The sequence below is a fragment of the Hippoglossus stenolepis genome, chromosome 12 (assembly GCF_022539355.2).
Source record: "Hippoglossus stenolepis isolate QCI-W04-F060 chromosome 12, HSTE1.2, whole genome shotgun sequence".
Taxonomy (NCBI): domain Eukaryota; kingdom Metazoa; phylum Chordata; class Actinopteri; order Pleuronectiformes; family Pleuronectidae; genus Hippoglossus; species Hippoglossus stenolepis.
The window spans coordinates 15,094,262-15,119,057 of NC_061494.1; the positions used below are offsets into that span (position 1 = coordinate 15,094,262).

General features: G+C 43.9%; 1 protein-coding gene across 25 annotated transcripts in view; it reads left to right on the forward strand.

The window, feature by feature from the left end:
* kcnma1a (potassium large conductance calcium-activated channel, subfamily M, alpha member 1a) overlaps nt 1–24,796 on the forward strand; it is a 140,258-nt gene that overhangs the window by 26,841 nt on the left and 88,621 nt on the right. For all 25 annotated transcript variants that reach the window (XM_035172181.2, XM_035172182.2, XM_035172183.2 and 22 more), the window contains exon 2: nt 10,704–10,862. In XM_035172181.2, the coding sequence (XP_035028072.1) occupies nt 10,704–10,862 (159 nt within the window). The remainder of the gene's footprint in view (nt 1–10,703; nt 10,863–24,796) is intronic.

Here is a 24,796-nt window from a genome sequence, read left to right on the forward strand (position 1 = left end):
AGGGTTGGGAAGGTAGATAGAGGATATGTGGTTATAGCAGATTACCTGAGAGTGTAGCTCAGGGGTAATGGTCGGCCAACTGTGAATGTGGATGATAATAGTGGTTTGATTGGATGATGGTTCGTGAGGAGAGGACCAATCAGAGGAGGTCATGAAGGTAGCTGCTGAACATGGAGGCTCATTGCTCTTGACTGTAGGAATAAATCACATAGGAAAACACAGTTAGAATAAAGAGGCCCGTTGTTCCATGTTATAAACTATTATAGGAAAAAAATTGTAATAATGTCCCACAGTATTTGGGAAAGTATGAACATAAATATCACTTTTTAAACATTTTCAAAGGTTTGTCATGAAAAACGATGGCCCCAATGGCCTGAAAATGGCTTAGATGTAGCTCATCACCTTCATTTCTCATTTTGTTACTTAGTTCTATGAATATGCTAATATGGCCCCGCCCTTGATTGCAGGTCCTCGCCCTCACAGCTCACCTGATACTAAGCCCCACCCACAAGACAGGATTGGTTTCTTAGATTTGTGACATCATACAGGGGCTGTTCGAATCTGTTTCTGTTTCCAGACTTGCAGCTGCAGTACACAAAAAAATACAGGGAGAACATGCAAACTACGGGATTCGAACTAAGAACCTTCTTGCTGTGAGGCGACAGTGCCAACACACTGCCCCAAAGTAAAAACAGACATTTCTTAAAAAGGAAGAATCAAGATATCGCACTTGTGCATACATACATACATACCTACGTATTCAGAGCGTTTATTCAGTAGTAAATGTGAAATAACATGAAGAGGTCTGATTACTTTCTGAATGCACTGCATACTGCCGGCTTGGCGTGCTGAAAGTCTGCGCTCACACTCACATTCATATCTTATGCATGGACTGCAATCCTCAGGAGCTGTATCCTGTCATGCAGCATCTCCCACTCAGTGGTTATAGGTCTATATTCTCTGGAGTGACAAATTCTTAAAGTTACAGAGCTCAATCCAAACCTACAAATAAATAAACAGCCACATAACACATGAGACCATTTCTGCAGGGCTCCATTTTTCAAATTCATAAAATCTAAAAAAGGGTATAAGCAGTATTGTGGGTGTTTGTGTATTCGGTAATATTCCTTTACCATGAGATATTATATAGATAGATATAGTCATGTATTGTTCTATTACATCAAGTAGAAAGAACTTACCCTCCATGGAGAGTAATTGATTCAGTCGATTAAGGAATAATAAATCCACTCTCCAACGCACATCATTTTTCTTTTCTGCATTGTGTGTGCATATGTAAGTGCATTTGCTCCGCTGTGTGTGTCCGTATATATATATATAGAGAGAGAGGAGAAACTGTGAGGAAAAGCTTTTAGTATAATAAACCAATTTAGAGAAATTCAGTGACTCTGACACCATCTCATTCAGCTTGACAATGGTAGAATGTATTGAAAAAGGATTTGCATTTGAGTGCATAGGTCTTCAAGATGTACACAGGTGAGAAGGGAATTATTGGTGCTAATGACCAAGAGAATTAAAAACTGATATAATAAGACATATCTGTGTTAGTGGCCGCTTGTCCAATATCAGCTGTGATTGGCTCCAGCTCCTCCTCAGCCCTCAAATGATAAGCAGTAATAGGTAATGGATGGATAGATTGATTTATAATGTTTGTGCTAAAAATCGATTTACATGTTGCAATCCTGGGCTGATTAGTTTGTTTTCTTGTTTGCTTTCAAAACTGAGATTCAGATTCCCCCTCCTTTATAGTTTCAATCATTGTATTTTGGGCTGTAGACAAAACCAGCCTGCCAGTATAGCCTGCTAAAAATAAATATCTGCCAGTCATGTCTGTATGTTGCTCTTTATAGAGCGGGAGTCATTGATCAGTGCAGGTTAGATAGCAGGAAGCCAATTAGGGCAATGGCTGCCGTCGTGGTTGTTTTCCACTCCTGGAAAACACCTAAATGACCTGTTCTGCAGAAGGTAATGGGCGTCTGGGTTTCAACTGTCTGTTGTACTCCGAGACGCTTATTGACGGGGAGCGAACCGTCCGTCTGTATTTAGCTGGAAAGCTCATTAAAGTGTTCCCAGGGCCACAGGGTGTCAGGGCGGAGACAGGTGATGCCTTGAAAAGACTGTTGCTGCTGCTGTTTGTGCTGCTGCTCTTTAAATTCGGTGAAGGCTGTGGAGGAAACAGGCCTGAGCAGAAGAAAGGCGGAAAGTTTCTGTTCAGTAATAGCAAACCTTTTTTTATAGAACTCCCAAATGGTCCATTAGAAACGACACATTGTTACTGATAATGATGAAAATGGAAATGATTAAAATGGTTTGGTTCTGGTTTTATATGAATCTTGTAATATGTAATGATAGCAGGTCCCCAGATGATGAATATCAGTTAAATTGAAAATCTATGTCTCTAATTCAAGCGTTTTGTATGAGTAATATTTCAAACAGCAATTGTAATTAGTAACATAAATTGAAAATGGTAAAGCATGTGGAATATTGGGTACATCAAGTAATAAAAAGGCTTTTAGAAGGATTACAAGAAGTTATTATAACCAAGGTTTAGATAAAGGTTATAGATGTTGGTGATCATGTGAGATTTTATGTCCTCAAATTAATACTCGGCCCAACCTCATAACGAGGATCCATGATATGCTCACACACCAGCGGATGAGATGACTGTGCTGACTGTGCCACATGAAATGGCCTCATCATCATTAGGTCACTATCATGTCCTCTCATTTGAACTTTTTAAGAATACTCCACTGAAAATGCTGATTCATCAGGGACAAATACGTGGGTACATTTCAAAACTCCATTTTTCTGTAGGTGGATGGAACTTTAAAGCCAGAGCTGCATAAACCTAGGGAGAGATGGGATTCTGAAATGGGTGTGACAGTTGTCTGCCACTATAAATGCTAGAGGCAGATTGGTCCATTACAACTTTCTCCATGTAACAACTCATTGGTCGTGGACAAAGCTTAATACATTCTTGCATGACTTCAGGGACATTATGAAAAAACTGAAAGGATTACCTCTCCAGATTTAAGAAACTCCCAAAACGATATGATTTAAGAAATGTGAATCCAATCTCCCCTTTGCTAAATGGCTTCTTGGAATGGAAATGAATAGCTGCATTCCAGCTAAAAGGATCACTTTAAATATGACTATGATATGTTTCTGAAATTGTCAATAATTAGGCAACGGTTTTTGACCTGTATTGACACATACTTGCTTCTTTTAAATGGGTTCCCCCTTTACTTTGTATGTGGGTGGGCCAGTAAGTACATCTGGAGCTGTTTTCTTATTAAATGTCTAATTGAACTGAAAATAAAATATTCCAAGAATACCTCACTGAATATCCTTAAATAAAGCCGCACACCATGCGGAAATGTGGCTAGAAGCCATTATGTATCTCAGAAGTAACCTCGGTGTTTGGCTCTGTAGTGTTGTGTGCAGCTGAGAGCGTCCTGCTGCTGATGGAGCTTGCACAAGAGTTCTGCCACGGGCTCCATGGTGAGGAGGTCCAGACGGGTGGCGGGTTCAGAGGCACGCCATTACCGCCTGATTCATTGGTGTGGTAAACGATGCTGACACCAAGCGAGCCCTAGATGAACTACAGATCAATCATTGGCCTTAACGCTCACATATACTGTAAATACAAACACAAACGCACACACACACGGAATTGATATGCCCTTGAATGAAGGAAAGACTTCTCCACCAATAATAGAAAATAGAGGCTAACCTTGTGGTTGCGGCCTATGAGATGGAGGTTGGTGGTTCTAAGCAACAAGAACATCACAAGGACATCAGCGTCATAATAGAATTTAGTGCAATGACGGTGTGACACACACCGGATGTGCTTTCTTTGTTCTGTTTTTTTTTGTGGGTGATGTCTAAATGCTGTAGGACCTCCTGTGACCGTAAAGGCTGCTTGTCTTGAATGCTCCACTTGCACATTCATGCAGCAACACTCATTCACATCTACACTGGGCTGCTCGTACAAAATGGTGGATTAGCCCCAGGTGATTGTGCCACTGATGGTTATAGTACGATAAAGGCTGATGTCATTCAAGCATGTTGCCTTTTTTTTTCATTTCACCTACTTTCTGATAGGATAGAATGGTTTGTAACCCCCGGTGGAAAAATGTTGCAGGTTATAGTCTGGGTCAGAACACATCGTGCTCATTTATTTACTGTAACAGTCAAGTCAGCAGGATTTATTTCTATATCAAATTCAAAAGAACAGAAGCTGAGCCAAAGTGCTTCATCGATCATGGATCAAATGAAGGCAACACAAGAATGGATTAAAATACGAGAAGCACAAAGTTATAAATACAATTTTTAGAAAAGAAAACCACAGTAAACGGCATGGCCGAAAATACTGATGCATTATTGGATTAAGAAACTGACTCCGGATGAATTAAACACACGATTCAAAAGGTAGCACCATTATGATTTATATTATCAATAAAAACAGCAGAGATAATGTAAAAAAAATGTAAACTGAGTGTGTTTCCGTCCATTGTGTGATAACCGCTGCTTCTAAATTCTTCTAATGTCATACAAGCCATTTGTCTGGTTTATTTAATGGACTCTTTTGAAACGTTTCCCTCGTTTGCATTGAAGGGCTGTGAGTGTCACCATAGTAACAAGCCATCTCTACATTGTGTAAAAAAATAATTAAACCTGTCGAGAATGAAATTATCAACAATAGCATGTGCACATGTGAAGAATGTGATTTGCGTGCGTTAATGGAAATTTAGCCCCTTACACACTCATCCGTTAAATTCTCGCTCTCACATCTGCGTCAAATTCATTATGGTGGCGATTATTTGTTTTCATGGTTCGTGAGTCTGAGGCCATGAATCTTCCTAATGTCCGATTTCCATGACGATTACAGAAATTATCTGCAGTCAAATAGAGTAGAAACAAAGAGTCCATCAGAGTCTGAGTGACAGCTGCTCTCCTCGATCGGGGTGAATTATCGGGGCTTCGCGGCCCTGTGATTGTTGGCTGCAACTTCCAGTGATGAGGCATCATCAATCTCTCAGTGTCTCAGAGTAAAGGAGAGTGCAAAGAAAATGATGATATCGATTTTTGAGGTCTGAAACAGCTGCGATGGCGTTTATTGCTTTGGCCACATTGTAAACTAAGTGAAACCAGCGGTTGGTCTTATTCGGTTTGTTCGCTCTGAAGCTCTCAGCGGCCGAACAACCGCACCAAGAGGGAAAAGAGATACGCAAAGTACATTCTTTCTTTTGCTCATTTTCTCTGATCCATAGCTTTGCCCTTTTTACATCAGAAATGTTCCAATTAAAACTTTAATTTGGGCTATTTAATTATTTACCCTTTACATCTTCAGCGTGCCCTCATTTGAGTCTATTATCTGCTGACATTAAGATGAGAAGACGTTCCTAGATGACAAGTGCTGACCTTTCAATCTCCCACGATTCACGTCATCTATTTTCAACCCGGGGTTTTTAGATGTTATATCAATGGAAGAGCTGCACTATGGCATTATGAATCAACAGGACTATACATTCAGTTCTCGTCTTCCGCCCTCCCTCCAGTCACAGAGGAGTTGTCGATGAGCCTTTATTCTGTCCTCTTCGACATGAAAGAATGTACATCTCAGACAGTGTGCGCTGCCAGGCTTCCATTCTGCTTTTTTTTCCAATATCACTACTTTATTGTTTCTCTCCGCTATAGCCAAGGAGGCGTCACAGTCGGGGACAAATAGCCGGACATGGAGCGCAGCCATTTTGAGAAATGAGTTCCTGCAGTGGCGTGCGCATCGTGGCGGGCTGTCCAGCGGAGATGGAGAGAGATGTAAAACCGTTTGGCTTGTCTTCCTGTTTGCCGACATTGTGGATGTCATCTATTTAGTCCAGTGTCCACAAATCGTCTAATCCTGCTCTGGCCAGCAGCGCTCAAAATAGGCCCCGGCACAGAGGGGCAGCGCAGGGCTAATGTGATTCTGGAGATGGACAACGTTTTCAGTGACACTGACCGCTTCGATAGCCTCGGTGAGACCAGTGATCACACTGGGATGATGTAATTCGTCAGTCTTGGGATGGTTTGGACTTGTGGCTTGACTGATCTTAGTTTTATAGTTTCTTGGTTGACAGGGCTGAGCTATGGGAGTTTTCTACAAATTATTTTTCTCTTTATAAACTCAAACCTGCACAAACCTGAGGACATAAAATTGTTCCATAGTTACTCTATTAGATACCACTGCTCTTGCTCAATAACCTAGCTACATACTTTAAAAAAAAAAAGCAAATAGGACGACCGTATCTCCTGTACCACATGTGCAGCTACAGTCTGTAAATGACATTTGTGTGGTGACAGAAAATGTGGCGTCCTGAGCAGATTGAATTCCAGGCTGTACCGGTGTAATCCCTAAATCAAACACATGGCAGTGTAGGTAAGCCCTTAACCTCTGGATCAACCATTTCCCTCGTCTTATTTATTTTTCAAACGCTGTCCCCAATGTTTTCCAGTAACATATTTGGGGACTTGTGATACATACATAGCGTCACTGACTGGGAGGATTCCTCTGTGGTAGAAACACAACACTGTACATTTCAGCCCCCTTCATTCTATATGGTTCAGTCGGCTTGACCCTATGCACAGAAATAACAGCTTTTCTCCGCATGGTGTTGTCACATTCAGCCTTGTGTGTTTGCGTATGTGAAGAGGCTCCCTGTTCTGTCGATGTAACCCAGTGAGGGTCTGTAACCCAGGGACACTGGGTAACTGTACCGGCGTTAAAATAGCAAACATGGCGAACGGAGCGTGTTATGAGATTCACTAGTTTAACGTCTCCCTGGGTTCGGCTATAAATAGCCTCTCACACTGGAATAGAGTTTTCCTCAGCGATGAGGACGAAAGCCAGGGCAACAGCTGCGCTAAAGCCAAGTCCTGTTAGATCAGTGGAGTCACATGGGCATATTTCTGTCTCCCTCTCTTGTCCCCCCCCCCTTGTCTCTCTCTCTCCCTCCCTCTCTCTCTCTCTGTCTTTCTGTGTCTGGTCTCTCGCTTGCCGTTTCTCTTGCTCCTAATCTGCCTCGCTGTCTGTCTTCCGGCCACTTGTTTATCTCCCTGTCCCGCAGTATCTTTGTCTCACTGTCACTGTCCTCCACCTCTCTCTCAGTCCTGTGTTTGCTCGGTGTCCTGTCTCCCGCGATGTCCTGTAATTTGTGTCCCTCTGTCATTATTCCTGCCCCTCTCGCTCTATTGTTCTGTCATTCTATCGTCTTCACTCCCTCTGAATCTCGCTTTGACTCGTCGTCCTTGTTCAGCTCCCACAGCCTCCGTCTCACTGTCCCTGTCCACTACACTTCAGTCAGTCCTGTTTCTGTCCTCCTCCCTGTACAGAGTTATATCCGTCCCTCTCTTTCTCATTAATACCATGTGTCCCCTGTGTACTCCGTTAATTGGTACAATACTAATATTAACAGTGTTCATGTGTCTCGTTATAGAAAGGTTCTCGAAGTAGGAAGATGAACGACGCACATTTTTAATTAGAAATGTTACATCTTACACTTTTCATATTAATATAATGGTAAAATTACCTCGAAACAACATTTCCCATTTAACAATTGTATTTTTATTTATTAAGATGAAATTGAAATCTTACCTATTACCTATTCTACTTCTTCCTCTGCTTTAAATTGCTCTTAACCAAATACAGGATTAATACAGTTGTATTTTATACCCCTATAATCGAAAAGGATATTCCCTACATATCATTTTGTTCCCTTTTGACTTTGGTTAAAAATATGTTTACTGACTCCTGCTGCTGCCCCTCTCCCTCGCCTGTCTCCCCCTCTCCCCCTCTCCCCCTCTCTGTCTCTCTCTCGGTTTGACATCACAGGTGTGTATATATAGCCGGCAGATGGATTCTCCCATGGCCGACTGCTTCAGTGCTCCTCTCTCTCCCTCTCTCTCTCCCCCCCCTCTCTCTCACTCAGCTCAGGCCTACCGCCGGCCACTCAAATGAACTAGAAGCAATTCCTTGTTTACACTGTCTCTTCTGATCTGCTCGACCATCAGTTTGTGACTGCATCCATTATTCATGTGGTCTGCCTCGCCGCCCACATGCTCGTACGCACACACACACACACACACAGTAACACGCTGTACTGCGACTGAACGTGCAGCGTCTAGTTTCAGGTGTGTACCACAGAATACACATCATGCAAAAACAAATTAAAATGACTTGTATCTTGTAATCCTCTCAAACTAAGCAGTACCATGCTTTCTTTTGGTGACTCTTTGATGTGATGCAGCTGTCAGTCAGTTGGCAACCCTTCCCCACTAAATTGCCGTGACATCTAAAAGCATTTACGGCATGCTTGAAAACAAATCAGGTGGAAACAGTAGCACCAAGAGCTATAAAGTTATGTTGTTAGCTACTCCGAGACGTGACTTGCGTGACACACAGTAGTTCTAGTCTGCTTATCTGTGTATACTGTGGTGCATGCTGGGAATTCTGGGTAAGAAGTGACTGTCGGGCACAGACTAGCACATGTTACGCCACCACAACATGCCTGGAGTGCTCTGGAGCAGGCGCACGGCCGATCAGAGTGAAACCTTAGACATCCCTGTGGACGTTGACCCGCATGCATACACACTTTGAAAGTATTTGCAGCACATGGCAGGTAAACACAGGTTGTCTTACATTTGTTAGAGCAAATACAGCACTTAAATTAGTACTAAGTGAAAGGGGGTAATGGATGTTTAGAGTCTTAAAAGTAATAATAACAATTAGAATAACTTTATTTATATAGCACCTTTCAGAGGAGTTGTTGCAAAGAACTTCACACAGAGGACAAATAAAAACATGAATATAAAACATCAAAAACAAATTAATACAATGTCACAGATTATTTTTAAATAACGGTAAATTTAAAAAGATAAAAATCAAAGACAGCATATTATATAATACAAAATCTAAAATCACTCAGCAGATGAAATAGACAGAGATTTGATAAAGTCTTCCTCGTTTATTCTTGTCAATTCATTTAGTTGTCAAATCCTAATATAACTTTTTCTCTATGGGGGTTAGTGGTTTCGTCTCCCATACTTGCACTATGTTTTAATCTCACAAATCTTTGGGGAGGTCAGTCTGCTTCCATTATTCATAGCTGCCATCTATAATCAGCCGCTGAGTTCTGTGTGACATTTCAAAGACAAAACCAAACGGTCCAAATCCCGGTCATGACAGATGCCTTTAAAAGTTTTCAAGTCCCCTGAAACACTGAGCTATTTAATGAGTATATAAAGCAGAAGTAAGTGAATTATCCACTGCAGCACCGAGAGGCCCAACGGCAGCAGCAGATAATGATCTTATGACTAAGTCAGGCTTTTTTAGGGCCAGTTTATTGGCATTGTTATGGGGTTGGAATCAAATTAGGAAAATGGCAGCTGTGTCCATGCCATATCATTATGAAATGTAATCCAATTTGACCAGACAATCCTCTTGAAATGGACGGAGCGCTCTCTTGGGCTCATCTGTAATAGCACTGTTCTTTAACACTGCAGTTTGTTTTTTTGTGGGCACATATTGGTCAAACAGTGGTTGCTTGGTTTAGTTACACATTTTTATTACCCCGCACGGTTCCTGGAAAGAAATGTGTCAGGTGAAAAAACAAAAACAAACCCACTGCTATTTATTTGCGTAATTTTTTTGCATTTCCAGCCAAGTGAAGCAATGGTATATTACTGGGAAAGAAATTAAACTTTGTTGACTTGGCACATAATCTGTTTTGATGACTACTTGTGAAGGAGGGACATCGTAAAATCTTTTCCAACTGTTGCGTTCGTGCGCTGCGGTAAAATTAGCCTTCCTCCTCGGAATGGTGCAATCGGCCGTCATCACGAGGGCTCAAAGTTATTGCAATTCCAGGGATTCTCCGTGGCAGTTGCCGGGCCTAGCGCCACGGTTTTATGAGGCTGAGGGTGACATAAGCAAACGTTTTACTACGTGTTATCGCAGGATTTTGTGGCCTCTGAAGCTGCGGGGAAATCTACTCATTGGCTTTTTTTTTCGCCGTGAGGACGGGAAAGCCGAGTGGCTGCTTGTGTCAAATCAGGAGTGAGGGAACAGCTGGAGAGGAACAGCTGCATGCAGGGACTGTGCCAGGCAAAGCATGTCGACGAACTGCCATGCAACTCTGCTCGCTCAGTCGGACACGAGTGGGAACGCTGAAAGGCCTGAATGGGAACAATGGTCTCACAGTCTCTACCCTGAGGAACAATTAACTTACAGAGCCATACGGGCAAAACGGCAAGAGAGGCTGTGCATACATTCTGTCGTTACCTAACACACATTCAACATATAGCAGATGGATGCCATCGTGGCGTGCTGGCTGCACTTGTGTTCCTTTTTCCCCCTCAGAGGTTGTAGCTCATCATGAATGTGGACATGCATGAGCTCATGAGTACAAACGCCTTTGCGGGGCTCATATGATCAATTTATTTTTGCCTCTTGCTGATATTCTTTCAGAAACAGATTTGCCCCGTAGCCAGCGTCTTTCTCTCCTCACTCTTAAATGCCACTTCATGCTTGTGCCTTTTTAATTCTCCCTGAAGCAAACCATGTTCCTGTTATATATATATATATGTATAATTTTTTTTTTATTCCACATGCTCCATTTCCTAACGCAGCTTCTTATTTCTTCTTCCAGGAGGCTCAGAAGGTGATCAACCATCAGGCAGCAGACAAGGGTCTAAAGGGCACTGATGAGAAGGAGGAGGTACCTATCAGCGAGGTGGGATGGATGACTTCGGTCAAAGACTGGGCCGGCGTCATGATCTCGGCTCAGACGCTCACTGGCAGAGTCCTGGTAGGTTTTCCTCATAAACACAGGATATCTAATCCCGACTTGTGCACTTTTTTGCTACAAATCACTTTTCCAAACGCACAATACAAGCTAACTGCAGCGGTCAACTGGTTCCTAGACCTAAAGTGGCTTTCAGATGAATCCACAGCCATGCACACATTTACCCTCCTGTTTTATTCAGGTCCCAGCTAATTCATTTGATCCCCACAGAAGCTATAGTGCATGTATCAGTCCTAACTGAACCTCAGTTGGATATTTGGCTGGCACTGTCCAGCCTTCTCTCTGCTGCGATGGCCTTTGTGCAGCACGCTGTAACTCACTCCGCTGAACCGCTGCCAGCTGAACCAACCACTGTGTGTATATGTGTGTGTTCGCACATGCTTGTGTGTATGTGAGGCGAGAGATTTATTGCGAGAGATGGCATATGTGGTGTTTGTGTAGAAGGTGAGAGGCTGTCACTGTAGCTTTTTCGCCCCCTCGATATGAATTACAGTCCCTCTCCTCTCCCGGCCCTCCTTTCTTTAGCTCCATCCCTCACTCTGCCTCCACAATCTCTCCTGCACTTTAACAACTTATTTTTTTCCCAACTCATATGATGCTCTCTCCTGTTTTTTTTTTAGATTTCAACATAGTCCCAGTTAATTCTGTCCTCCTCCCTGCCAGTGCTGCTTCGTGCAAGTGCGCCGCTCCAGCGAGATACATTATTAAAATGAAAAACTGTCTCTCCATCAGCAGCATTTCTCGTGTGCTCCTCCTCTCAGCTTAGCAAGATGTCTGCCACTTAGCCCCGCTGAGCAGCCGCCAGTTAGCTATGAGCAGCCGGCTGCCTGTAGCTGCTAGCCTTGTTCTTTTAGCTGCAACGGATTATGAGAGGACTTCACAGTGTTTGATAATAGAACTGGAGTCCACTCAAGTTTTCCATGGTGCATGGATAATATGCACGTTATGTGAAATGACCCTGACAGCAGCTTCTCTGCGTCTTTATTAGTTTAGTGATGTTCTCAGTGTGATGAGATGTTGAGGGTCTTTGCATCAGTTTTTAAAAACATTTTTTTACTTTGAAAACAACTTGTAACTAAAGGGAAATTCTGGGAGAAAGCGTACGACGTGTTTATTTATGGCTTGTGGAAGTGCATCTGTAGAGGGGAAACATTCTGTTTCATCTCTTCTTTGTTCTCTAGCTTGCATCAGAGTTAGTATCACGACCAGCACCTCTGTCTTGCACACTATGCCCAGACATATACTGGGAAGCAGCAGCAGTGGTGGGAATCAGGCGGGAGATGGATCCGAACTAAAACACTTTCATAGTTAAGGTTTGCTGGAATGTGACAGTCTCTTCATGCCTGCTGAGAATAGCTGGGAGTTGGGAAGCGGATTTGGGTCCTTTCATGGAGAAGAAGGCGAGGATTTCGTAAGGGAGCTGTCAATTTACTAAATGAGCCTCTCTTTCATCACTTCCCCCTCTCACACAGCTCGGCTGGCATGGACGCGGCTCCCTCTCGCTTTCATCTCCTGCTCTGACTGAGCGCTCCCAAGCTGCCCCGTGTACGTGTGTGTGTGAGTGTGAGTGTGTGAGAGACAGACAGACCAGCATATGGAAAGATAGTGGGTATGAGAGTCAGTGACAAATTAGGGCGGTTGCTTTAAAAAAGGGGGTTTCTAGGCATAGAGATATCCGAGCGAATCACCTACTGTGATTTGTGCTACTTGTGGTGGGGCTGATAACTCTGCCCTGCAGACTGTTTGCCTGCCGGCTGTTAACACAGTCTAATGATATACGGCACATTATGTACTGATTAGGGCTTCATGCATGTGTATGTGAATCTTCACGTGGGCGGACGATGTGTACATTTATGGGCACACATATGTCATTTCTCCACATATGAGGTACATACAAAAGTGTGTGTGTGTGTGTGTGTGTGTGTGTGTGTGTGTGTGTGTGTGTGTGTGTGTGTGTGTGTGTGTGTGTGTGTGTGTGTGTGTGTGTGTGTGTGTGTGTGTGACTCTCCCATCAGTGCTTGACTGCAGATAAAAATTGCAATGAGGATGAGTATCGGTGTACACTGAACCTGGCTGGTAACCATAGCAACTGCTGTGTAGTGGCACTCAGTCAGCTGACATTGGGGGGGTGTCTGAGCAGAGCAGGCACACACACACACACGAAGGTGGGATTAAAGCTTGATGCAGCGTCCATTCTCTCCAGGTAACAGAGCTGCATATTGAGACAGATAACCTCTGGCCCCTCCAGCCTCCATTCATTGGTCTGCCTTGATGACGACTGCGGTGCCAGTGAAAGATCAAGTACACCGCCGGTCTGATTGCATCACGAGACAAGTCCAGATCCTCGCGTGGCTGCATCTTGGCCCAGAGGTCCCCCATATTGTTTCCCCACGCTGGGCAACAATTACTGGTGTGAGAACAAGGCCTGCTTTGGTATTGGTGCCTGGACCGTGTGACCTTGCCAAAATGACTTTGCTGTGATGAGTTAAATTACATGAACACACATCTACCCACACTGCATAACCATTAGGAGCAGACCTGATGCATGAGAAGCATCATTCTGGTCGTTGGAGACACTGTTAACACAGTCCTGCTGCTGTGCCATAGGTTGCCTATAGGGCAGGGAACTAGAATGGCCCGTGGCGTTGCTCAGACCAGTAACAGTAAACACAGAGCAACAGGTGACCACGGGCACTTTGTGTGAATTTATGTGTGTATCATTAATGTGCCTCATTCGATTGGGCAAAACAAAGGCGATGATAAATAGTTTACTCAGATTGATCGTATATCAAATCCCCCCGCTGTCTTTGTGCGATCATGGCATCTATGAGCTTCTCCACACACACACACACACACACATTCACACACACAGTCATATATCCCATTTCGATTAGGCTCTGTGTCACCTCAAGTGCCTTATAACACACCAGGGGAAACGACTGACGCTAGCTTGAGCCTGTGCTGTTCCTCTGTGTAGCTTTTTGTATTGCCCATCACCTCTACAATATCACCTCATCAAATATTTACCGCCTCATTCACACATGACCTGCGCCCAGTGTGGATTTCAGTTGACACTAAACTCGGGGGGTCAAAGGGAAAAACATGAGGGGGCAATGAACTTGAAGATAAGCGAACACGATCCTCTGTTTGGTTGTGCATCCATCGCATTAGAGGAGAAGAAGAAGGAAAAATCTGACCAGTTCCAAATGGTTTTGAAATGACTGTCGACGGGCGCAAAAAGTCTCAGTGGCAACTGTACAGAGAGCAGGAAGTAGCTAAGCGACTAAGTGCCAGCTGCGGCTTAAGGAGGAAGTGTCTCTCTTGAGCCCTTTGAGACAGCTGTCCATACAAAGGCGCTGCACGTGGAACATACTGTAGGTGAAAGGAAGAGCACCTCTGCTGCCAGTGGACGGCTCATCAGTCTCTTGACAACCCCAGTTGCTCTGTAGAGAGACCGCATTAAGCACTGAAGGGCACAATGTCCGAGGAAATGACGAGATGGCCAGCTGGAAATATGAGTCGGCCGGATTTTTGCGTTGCTGTATGACCGCAGCATCTCGCCCTAATTGATTCCTGCATTAATTCTACAGTAACGACGCATGTTATCCCACAAAGGCCAACAAAAACAGTGAGGATTATATCCTCTGAATGAAGATATACGCCCTATCTCTGTGGATTTGCACGGCATGGTGGGTCCAGAAATAGGTCAGCCCTGCCATCTTTCTTAATGGGATCTTGGGTAGCAACCAAGGACCATCTGTTCGCATGGCCCGCTCCATAAACCCTATGGTCATCCCTCTGCCTACTCCCATCCACCCACACACTGCCTGGCACTCTGCATATCGCCCCCTATCTTTCAAATGCAACACATCTGCCTCGCTTTGCAGAAAAGTGACAGCACATGCATTCTCATTGCAACTGTAACCAATGCAGCCTTTTTTCTATTTGAAAAACAAAACAAAGACTGTGCACTTGAGCAGGAGGCTTAGATTTATGCACACGCATAACGCTCACCTGTGATCCCCCATCTCTGAACTCATTTTCTCCCATTTCTACCTCATGTGTGAGAGCGGTCGCTCACAGCGTGCAAGCGACTTGGCGACTCTCCTGAGGTGAGATCGTGCAAAGTGTGTAAGGACACTGTGGGCGTGCTCCATTGTGTTTCCATGTGTCCTCAAACATCCTGTTGTGGAGAAAATAAGTGTGAATGTGTCCTCTCCCCATGACTGCGTTTCTTCCTGCACGGAGAACAGCTGTCTTCTGCTGTGTTCTACTTTTCAGACTTGATGTTGTTTATGTTAATGCGGCGTTGTGTGTGTGTACCTCTAAGTATAAGTACACTTTTTTGTGCTGGCGCTCCTTTAGGCTTGCATATGCATATTTGTGTTCTGTGCAGCAGCCGTCGGGTACTGCCAGAGTCTGTTTGCATCCACGAGTTTACCCATGAACGTATGTGTGTGCGTCTGATGCATGTTTGCCTGAGTAGCTGCAGTATGTTTCTCCATGAGTTGTGACTGTGTGTGCAAGTGGGTGCGTACTTCTGTGAACACGTCTGTGTGCGTCTCTTTCGGCTGGCTAATTACGCTTTCCTGTCGAGTGTGTGGAACTAATTTGCTGCTGTCAGTAAACTCCTCAGCATGGATGCAAGTGTCGGAAGCGCAGCGGCTCCTGCATCACGCTTCTTCTCCCTGACTATAGTCTCCTTCTTTTGCGTTAAACCAGGCAACATATGGCTCTTCATATATCTTCAGCTGGATACGGTATCCTGTCCATCAGCTTGCATGATTGCAAGCATCAGGAGTTTCATAACGTGATGTTACTGCTGGAAAGGCTTAATGAGAAATCTTTATCCACCCACACGTTTACAAAGAATATTTTCAAGTGCACCCTCAGCTAGTACTGGGAAATAGGATTGAAATCATTATCAATCATTATTATTAATGATATATTTATTCCATGAAATGATAAAATTCTATAAAATAATGTTTTCAGACAGTGAATAATATTCCACATTATGCAGCAAAGAGACCAATCTCTTAAACTACAATAACCATGTTTTAACAAGGTGTTAAACAGTTTGCTGATCATTCATTTGGACAGTAATGTGCAGAATATCCTCCTGTGATGAAATTGGCTTCATGCGACTCTGCTGAAAGTCAATAAGTCACCATTTTGAATCATCACCCAGCTCTACTGTTGACCCATGAACACAAATACGTTTCGATGTGTCAATTCCCACCGCGTCTGTCAAAAGTGTCCTTCTAAGAAAGCGCCTGATGTGAGAAATAGACAATCAATACAGGCAGAGACCATCTATCCAGGAATCGTCACACACGCTTCATAACCCAATTTCTCTGTAAATTAATAGCATTGGACACGGACAAATCTATCAAATTTTCACCGCTCTTTCAGCATTCGGGCATCGGGGGGGGGGGTGTTCCTCCATAATGAAACTCAATTTCTGAGCCAGTTGACTCCAATTCTCGTAGATTCTCGTAGACAAACTCTGTGGCCTCTGAAACCCACCTGCTGTCCTCTCGTCTCGTCGCCTCCCCCCCGTTTTCTCCCTGGCTGGTGTGTTTAGCTAACTGCACAGCTTATTCATTTATCATTTGCCATGATTTATCATTTCGGTCGATGGCAATCCAATTGGCATTGACTTAAATCCCCTGAACAGTGATGAATGGCTGTTTATTCTGAAGGGACCGCGGGGGACGAGCACTGCAGCAGGAGACAGTGAGGTGGATGGAGCAGGAGAGGAGAGGTGGGTGTCGGCCAGATTCTCCGATACCATTCAAGAAATTGTTTTATGAAAAAAAAATTCGATGTGAAATTAAAGTAAATGATTAAGATGCCAAGATGTGTCTGCTTCGGGGAGGAAATGATAGATGTGTCGCTCCATATAAGTGTTCATGAATGACATTGGCAGTCAGTTTTTGTTTTTTAGCCGCGCTGGTGGAAATTATATGTAAAACTAGAATGGCACTGAAAGAGGTCACACCTCCGCCAAGGTCCCCTAAGAAAACACATTGAAATTCACTCGATCAGGATTTTTATTTGGATCTGCACCAAATTGCACACACGCATAAATATCAGTCCCCTAAACAAGATTCAGGAATTATTCTTGGAGAAATCAACAGAAATGTTGCAAAACACCTTATCTCACTTGATGAAATACAAATTTGTATCCGAATCAAAATTTCATAGAAATCGTTTGAGTAGTTCTTGCATCATCCTGCCAAAAACATACAACAAATTCTACACAATCATAGATACCCACCTCCTAAATATGCCTGGTTGTTTAAATCAAAATCTGAGCATTATTTCCTTAGGAAGTAATGAAAATGTTGAAAACGTCCTATCCTCAGGATCAGCAGCAAAATTGAATGGGGTCTTCGTGGCCCCATGTCCCATCCTCCCACCAAATTTAATTGAAATCAGTTCAGCTGTTTTCGTGCAATATTGCTCACAACCAAACAAACAAACAAGGATAGAAACCCAAAAAACTAACAAACGGTGAAAAATATATGTTATGTTTGTGTGTATTTTTGTCTGTGTATTAACTTTCCATACATTTGTGTGTTCAGTCGAAACCCTTTAATACAACGTAACAATACAACATTTGTTTATATAGTCTATATATCTTATTGGTTTCCGTTTGATCCAGTGCTCTGTCACTGGATTTAGCCGGGACTCTCTCACACTGTGGCTGCAGGTCAGCTCTGTGAAGTCAGCCCCGCTGGCTCGGATTTTCTGGGCTGCTGCCACATAAAAAAACAGAAGTCGTGCCCTCGGGGGTGGAGGAGTGCGGCGAGTGGGGGATGAGAGGAGAGCAGGGTGTCATAGGAGGAAAGAAAAGCAACAGGGAGCCCTGCCATCGTTATACGACCGTTCCTGTGGGTAGAAATTCGCACGCCGCTTTCTCACCCAGCAAACAGACATAGTGTTGCACATCTGAGCATGCATATATAAATAACTGCAGCCGTACTGTATTATATTAACCACAGAGCATTCCATTTCAAATTCTGTCAAGTAAGAGTAGGAGAGGAGTGCTGTGTGTGAAACAACTTGAGTTACAGAGAGACGTCCTTGAAACTGTAGCTGTTGAATCTCTGTTACTTTTAATTGATTGGCTTAATAAAAAAATTTGCAGCGCACTAAGGAGAGTTTCACGACGCTGAAAGTGTTTAAAGGTCTAAATTATTTCATTTATGAATGATCTTTCCCTGCAGCCGCCCTTTAGGCCCGTCATAACTCTGATCTGTTCTGTGGGATGACTCATCAGGGCTCGTTCTTTCCCTCCCCTCATCTATTAACCGTCCATTTGCCACCTGTGCCTCTGTTGCTGAAGCGCCACTGACCTAGAGTCACCTTCTCCCTCCGCAGCCCCCAGAGCCTGTGCCCTCCCTCATACTGCTCCGCAGAGGAAAAGGTCAGGAGAGCAGACACAGGAGCGATGTGTCACTTAGCGGAGTAGCAGGCCTTCTCCCCATTAGATCAAATTCAACTACGTATGAGTTACCAGCCAGTGTCTGAGACACTGTGGCGACACTGCACGTCTGTGTTTCCTTTAGTCTGGGCTCAGAGAAAAGACTCGGGACAAATCGAATCGAGCCCCTGGAAATAAAATGTATAAAGTAAAAGTATTTTGTTACATTTTTATTGCATTTGTTTCACAGAGCTATTTTTCGGGGGAACAGCTATGGCGGGAATCATAGGGAAATCCAAAATCACTTAGATAATTACAGCGAACCTGCCGTAGCTTTTACACAAGTCGTCCACGCAATTAGATAATTAAAATATGGCCTTCCTTGAGTCTAGTGATTGCAGTAATGATATTCTGTTTACCTTTTACAATGTGATTATTTATGCTCTGCTGAAGTCTCAGGCGGAGGAGAGACAGGCTAGTCAGGAACAAGATTACATTTCGAGTCATGAGCACATTAGGCTACAGGGTAGAGACAGACACGCAGACAGACAGATTCAGTCGACGGGCAAGTGGGCAAACGAACAGGCAGAAAATTGCACCCAGACGGATAGAGACATTAGCAGGCAGTCGCAGAGGGTGCAGCCGCTCTCAGGTTTGTCATCCAGAGCACCCTGTCACCTCCAAGACAGCCCCCTCCCCGTCTCGTCTTTGTCGTGGCTGCCGTGTATATGGTCCTGCAGGGGGGAGGAATGCTGAGTGACTCACTGCCTCTGGGATGACGCACACCTAATGGATCAGAACTTGCAGCATCACATTGATCCAACACCGCCGTCACTGCCAGGCACATTTCTTAGAGCTTTCCAAAAACAGGATTAGGGACAAGGGGACATTACCAAGATTAGCAATGGAAAAAAAATCCATTGGTTGCAATACTGCTGATTGAAGTGTTTTCTTTGATTTTCCGACTGATGCATTACTATGGAGCAAAAAGGAGGATAAACTCTTATGATACCTTATTTCAACTGATGTCATTTTGTACTGCAGGAAGCACATCTCTGTCACAGGCTGACAAGTCCAGGGAAGCTGCATGTTTTGAGCTGTAACAACACTTGACTTTCATGTCTGTGGCTGAGTCTCTGCAAACTAAGCACACTGGCTTGTCTAAAAAGAAAAACTAGTTTATCTTAGAACGAGTGACTTTCTGCATCTACTTTTCGTTTCTTGAAAGTTTACAGTTTAGTCAGCGATGACACACGCTCTGTGAATTTTGAAAAATGCTGCTGGCGCTATTTTAGTTTGAAATCTCCGGGGCTGTGTTTTAGTCTGGACGGGCAGAAACGGAGAAGTCTGGAAACGATGATGTAGACACTAGTAACCGCTTGGTGATTGGGTCTTTTCGGTCACTACGTAGCCTTCGCTGATTCGTTGTGCTCCTATCACATGATCCCTTTCCGGAAGAAAACAACTGGCATTAGCATCGCCTACCAGTGTAGAACGCCACATGGATAATCAATTACAAGCATTGCAGAGCCTGTTGTATTTGCAGCCATTTTGCATCGTTTTGGTTTGAAAATGCCGATTTAAAACGTAATCGTATGGATGTAGCCTCAGTCCTTAGCTTCTCTTAAAAGTGTTGTTTACATTGTGTGCCTCTGCTGGCTTAGCGTTATACCAGCGGACGGCTGAAGGATCTTTTTTTTGTGATTTCAGTTGTAGATTGTGTGGGTTTGGTTGTCCGATGACAGAGCACTATCTGATACTGGATGCTGATAACGTGACCTGGGTTTGAAGAAACTCAATCCCTTCCACCTCCAAAGGTGTCGCTCCGTAACCCAATTTATGCCCCAAACTCCCTGCAGTGAGCATTGAGCGAATTTCCCTGGAGGGACTGATGCAGTGTCACGTTATTAACATTTCAACATTTTCTCTATGCCCCAGCTTTTTTATATGCTGCATGTCATTTGCTCTGTGAAGCAGGAGCTGCCTCCTCCTCCTCTCAGTCTGTCTCACCATCTATACATCAGCAGGTCTGAGTCACACACAGAGATGGTGTGGGAGGGAAAGGAGATGGGCCTGACTGCATACCCACCTCTGCTTTACAGGGTGGACAGGTTATTATTGCAGCAGCAGCAGCATCAGCGGTGGAAGATAGATATGGTTCTAAAACTGACCTAAGAGGCAGCAAAAAGCAACTGTCACACAATGTTTTACAGCGATGGGAAACCTCTCGACTGCGCTGCACAGAGCCTGTGACAAGGTGAATGAGCGGGTGCCAGCTTTCCATCTGCACTGCTGAATAATATGTTTCATATTTCATTCTTTTCTGACCGTCCTTTGACTCCTGCGATCGTATCAGACCCGGCCGCAGATATGGTCTGGTCTCGGGTTCGTTCTGTTGTCACTCGTGTCATGTTTGTGCTTCTAATTGCTTATGAACGGACTCAGCACAGTGGGGACCATCTGCTAAGCCAGGTTTCAGATCCGTTTACCCCCACTGGGATTCTGTTTCCTGGGATGGGACAGCCACACAGTGTCCCTAAAACACATCACCTCCACCAGGTCGCCTCTCTCGCACTGCTCACAGTTTCCATGAGATCATTAGGGGATGATCGCAGGTGATGTAAGAGGCACAGGAAGGAAAGAAGGCTGAGGGGAAATATTAATACATTAGAGGGAAAGTGAGATATGAAGGGGAAGGGAAGGAGAAAAAGATAACGGCAAGAGGAAATGCATGTTAGAATGGATCTTTAAATTTAACAGATCAATACAGGTTTTCCAGGCTCAAATATGCATTTGCACTTGTTTTTTTCCTCCCATTTTCAGTTTACCTGATGTGGTGCAACATTTGAGTAATTTTTTTTTCTGTCTGCCAAATGAAGGCATTTCTTTTACCAGGAAAAATATTCTAATAAAGTCAAGTCTTTCTTGTGAGTCAATCAGAGAAGTGGAGACATGTTTTTTTGGCTTTGACGGCTTAGTTACTGAGACGCTCCCATATTAGGAACCGTGGCAAGGTGCTAATTATATAGTTTGTACGCCTGTCTCTGCCTCCGGCCCTAAATTGCATCAGTATTGACTTCAAAGCCCCAATGCATCAAAGACGGACGAGATGCTGTGTGACTTTGCTCACTTCTTCCCTTTCCGCTCCTCTCTTCTTCTCTTTTCCTCTCTTCCCCTCTTTTAAAGTCTTTATCACGTATCTGTACCCAGTGTGTGTATAAGGACACAGCTGTACTTCACTGTTTGCACAAAAGCATGTGCTTGCATGAGTAATGTGTAGGCCGAATGAGTGATTGTGTTGTAATTGTGCTTATTATGTGACACGCACATGGCTGCACTAAATGTTGGGGTCAGGCACAGTCGAAGTGATGACGGGGACAAATTATCCTTCAGGTTGAATCAATACTAATGAATATAAAATAACTTGACTGGTAAACCGCTACAACCAAGCATAGATGTACTATTATGTAACATGTTTATCACATAAAACACAGCAGGTAATGCAGTCAAATGGGGCCAGTGCTCATGTGCATGCTTTATATACATCTCAATTCAACATGACATCATCTCTTTCTTCCATTTACTCAAGTGTGTTTTGAAATACTACCATTGATAGAGGCTGGGGAGAGCTCCATCATGGGGCTACTTAGATGAAGTAATGAAAGCATAAAACTCCCCCTGACAGAGGGGCTACAGGCCTCTAAAAGACCGAATCGCGGTATTGTGATCCCTTTTATTACCTTGCTGTGGCTGCATGTCTCTCAGTGGCACGTTGCATTCACAGTTATTCCCACAGGTACTAGAATATCCCCGTGACAACACCACATCTCCTATTCACAGGAATCAGCATTGTACCCGGCGACTGCGACAGTTCACCATTCCTGGATGCTTCCATTCTTCATATCCACTTGTTCAATAAGCTTAAAGGACCAGTTCAACCAAATTACATATTTTTGTATAATTTGGTTGAAATTATACAGAGGTATGACTCCTATCACCTGGGAGGAAAGGGTGTTGTTATTATAGAGGCATAAAGTCCACAGAGGGAGCAGGTTGGAGTCATGACCAGTCAACAGACTCTATAGCACAGGAGAATGCTGTCTGTTTCCCCATTTTGTTTCCTTGCTGAAACCAAAGGGTTATTGTAATCATGATGACAAAGTTCTCCTGACTTTAACTACTTTTAATCATTTCAAGATGGACGACACGTCTCCACTCCCTTCCACAATCAAGAAGTTGAGCCAAAATATCCTGCAGTATAAATTATATTATTATTAAAGTATAAATCCTGGTCTGAGGAACGACAGTAAAGCCTGGGCTCAGTCATACTTCCTGTTTGAATTAATGGACACTTGCAGCAGCTCCACTCCCGACCCAGTTCAATTTTCTTGTGAGTCAGGTGTGTGTGTGTGTGTGTGTGTGTGTGTGTGTGTGTGTGTGTGTGTGTGTGTGTGTGTGTGTGTGTGTGTGTGTGTGTGTGTGTGTGTGTGTGTGTGTGTGTGTGGGTGTGTGTGTGTGTGTGTGTGTGTGTGTGTGTGTGTGTGTATGCAGGTGATTGAGATATGAGTGTAAACAGCAGCTTTATGTGGCAGTTTCAGTCGAGCTGAAGTCTGTGTGAGGGCAGGCGGGAGTCCTGGGACTCCGAATGGAGCTGCAGATTGTAAAAAGCTTGTATCTGAAATTAAAGCCATAAAATCCTCAATCTCAGAGGAAGTGACTTCAAGGCTGCAAGCTGCTGAACTTCTCAGGGATTCAATATCCAAGACAACAACATCTGTGGGCTATAGAATATTGATACAGGTTTTAGTGTTCAATCAATCAAACCAGCAGACTTCATCGTGTTTTCTTACTAGGGGTCAGGACTCGGTGGGGAACTGCACAAAAGGTTTATTGACGTCCTCTGCATAAATGTTTACCTATGAAATAATGAACTGACTAAAATACACTTGTCAAGTCATTTGTTTGGGTAATTGGCTTGAAAAGGGTTGTAAAAATATTTATGTGTCATGTAAATTAATTTTGACAAACACAAGAGTGTGGATACACCAAACGAGCCTGTTGGGACCCCACGGGTTTGGATAGAAGAATCAGAACGCCTGGAGGGTACGGGTCAGGCTGGGTTAGTTTTCTCTCGGGCTATCAGCTGTTCCTCCATTAGATACTTTGTTTCTATTGGATGCGAGAGTGTTCCTCACAGCCCACCAGAGACTGTAGCGCGGCGTGCTGCACTGCGCTTTGTTCTGCGCAGCGAAAAATCGTCCTTGCGAAAGGGTTTCAGAGCACAGCAGTGCCGTTGTATGTGTCCTAGCTTTGTTGGAGTCATAATAAAAGTAGGATTTAAAATATCGACCCCAAAAGGCAAAAGAAAAGAAACCATTTGCAAATTACCCTTTTGTTCGTCTCCCCTGTTATATCTTAAACTACAGAAGCACACTGAGGACCCAGTAAGTGCTGAAATTGGATATAAAATATGTTGCTTTTGTTTTCAGTATTAAATGAGAAAGTTCCTCTCAGTGATTTATGGGATGCCAAACTGCCAAAGTTGTTGCTGTGACACCTTCTTAACTACTGGGTGAAGGTATCAAAGATGTTTTAAGGTCATTCATGGCAGGTTCCAGGCCTTCGCCCCGTGTGAGCCGGACTGTCTGTGTGTGTGTGGCTTGATCTAATGTGGCAGAGAGCAAACGGGGGAGGGATACGCCGAGATGCCGCTGCTCCCCCACTTTACACATAGCCTGCCAACAAACACAGAATACTAATATCGCCTTATACGTCTGCGTATCCTCTGTCACCTTGCTGCGAGCGCCCGCTCTACCTTATCAGGACCTGCTACATTGTTAGCGAGCGAAAAAGTGGGCTCTGACACGGATGATAAACTCCTCATTAACTTTCAGGAAATTAAACGAAACCTTGATTTAATTAGATAAAGATCATGGCATCGCTGCGTCTCCTCTGAGATGAAACCTAGTCGTGACAGGGAGGGTTTAAAAAAAAAAAAGGAAAGCGAAAACAGGATGTGATGCAGCTTTATTGTTTTAACAGTCAAGACGACAGTTGATCCATTTGCTTCATCGAGAAAGGACCCGAAGTTTTTGATTCCTCGTTTGGCCGGATGTGGCTGCTCCCCCTGGCAGCCAAATGCAGAGTGACATTTTTTGGGGCAGGATGAAAGGTTCTGCTGATTTGGGCAAAATGCATCGGACAAAGTAATTACTCTGCGAAGCATTGTAATAATAAAGGCGTCGGTGTGATAGAGTTTTGATATGATCAACACTGACAGGGATGATTTATGCCAAGATTAAAGGAACATACACTAATGGGATTGTGTGGCATTAACCGGTGCCCCAGTCACAGTAGCAGTGTGGTGACCTGAATGCATCATGACCTGCAGACTACATGGAGGAGAAGCCACTTAAAGACGCCCTCTTAGTATTCACGAAGCAGACTTTCATTTCTTCTCATTTTACTCCTGGAGCTCGAGGGGGGGCATTTGTCATTGCTCTGATGG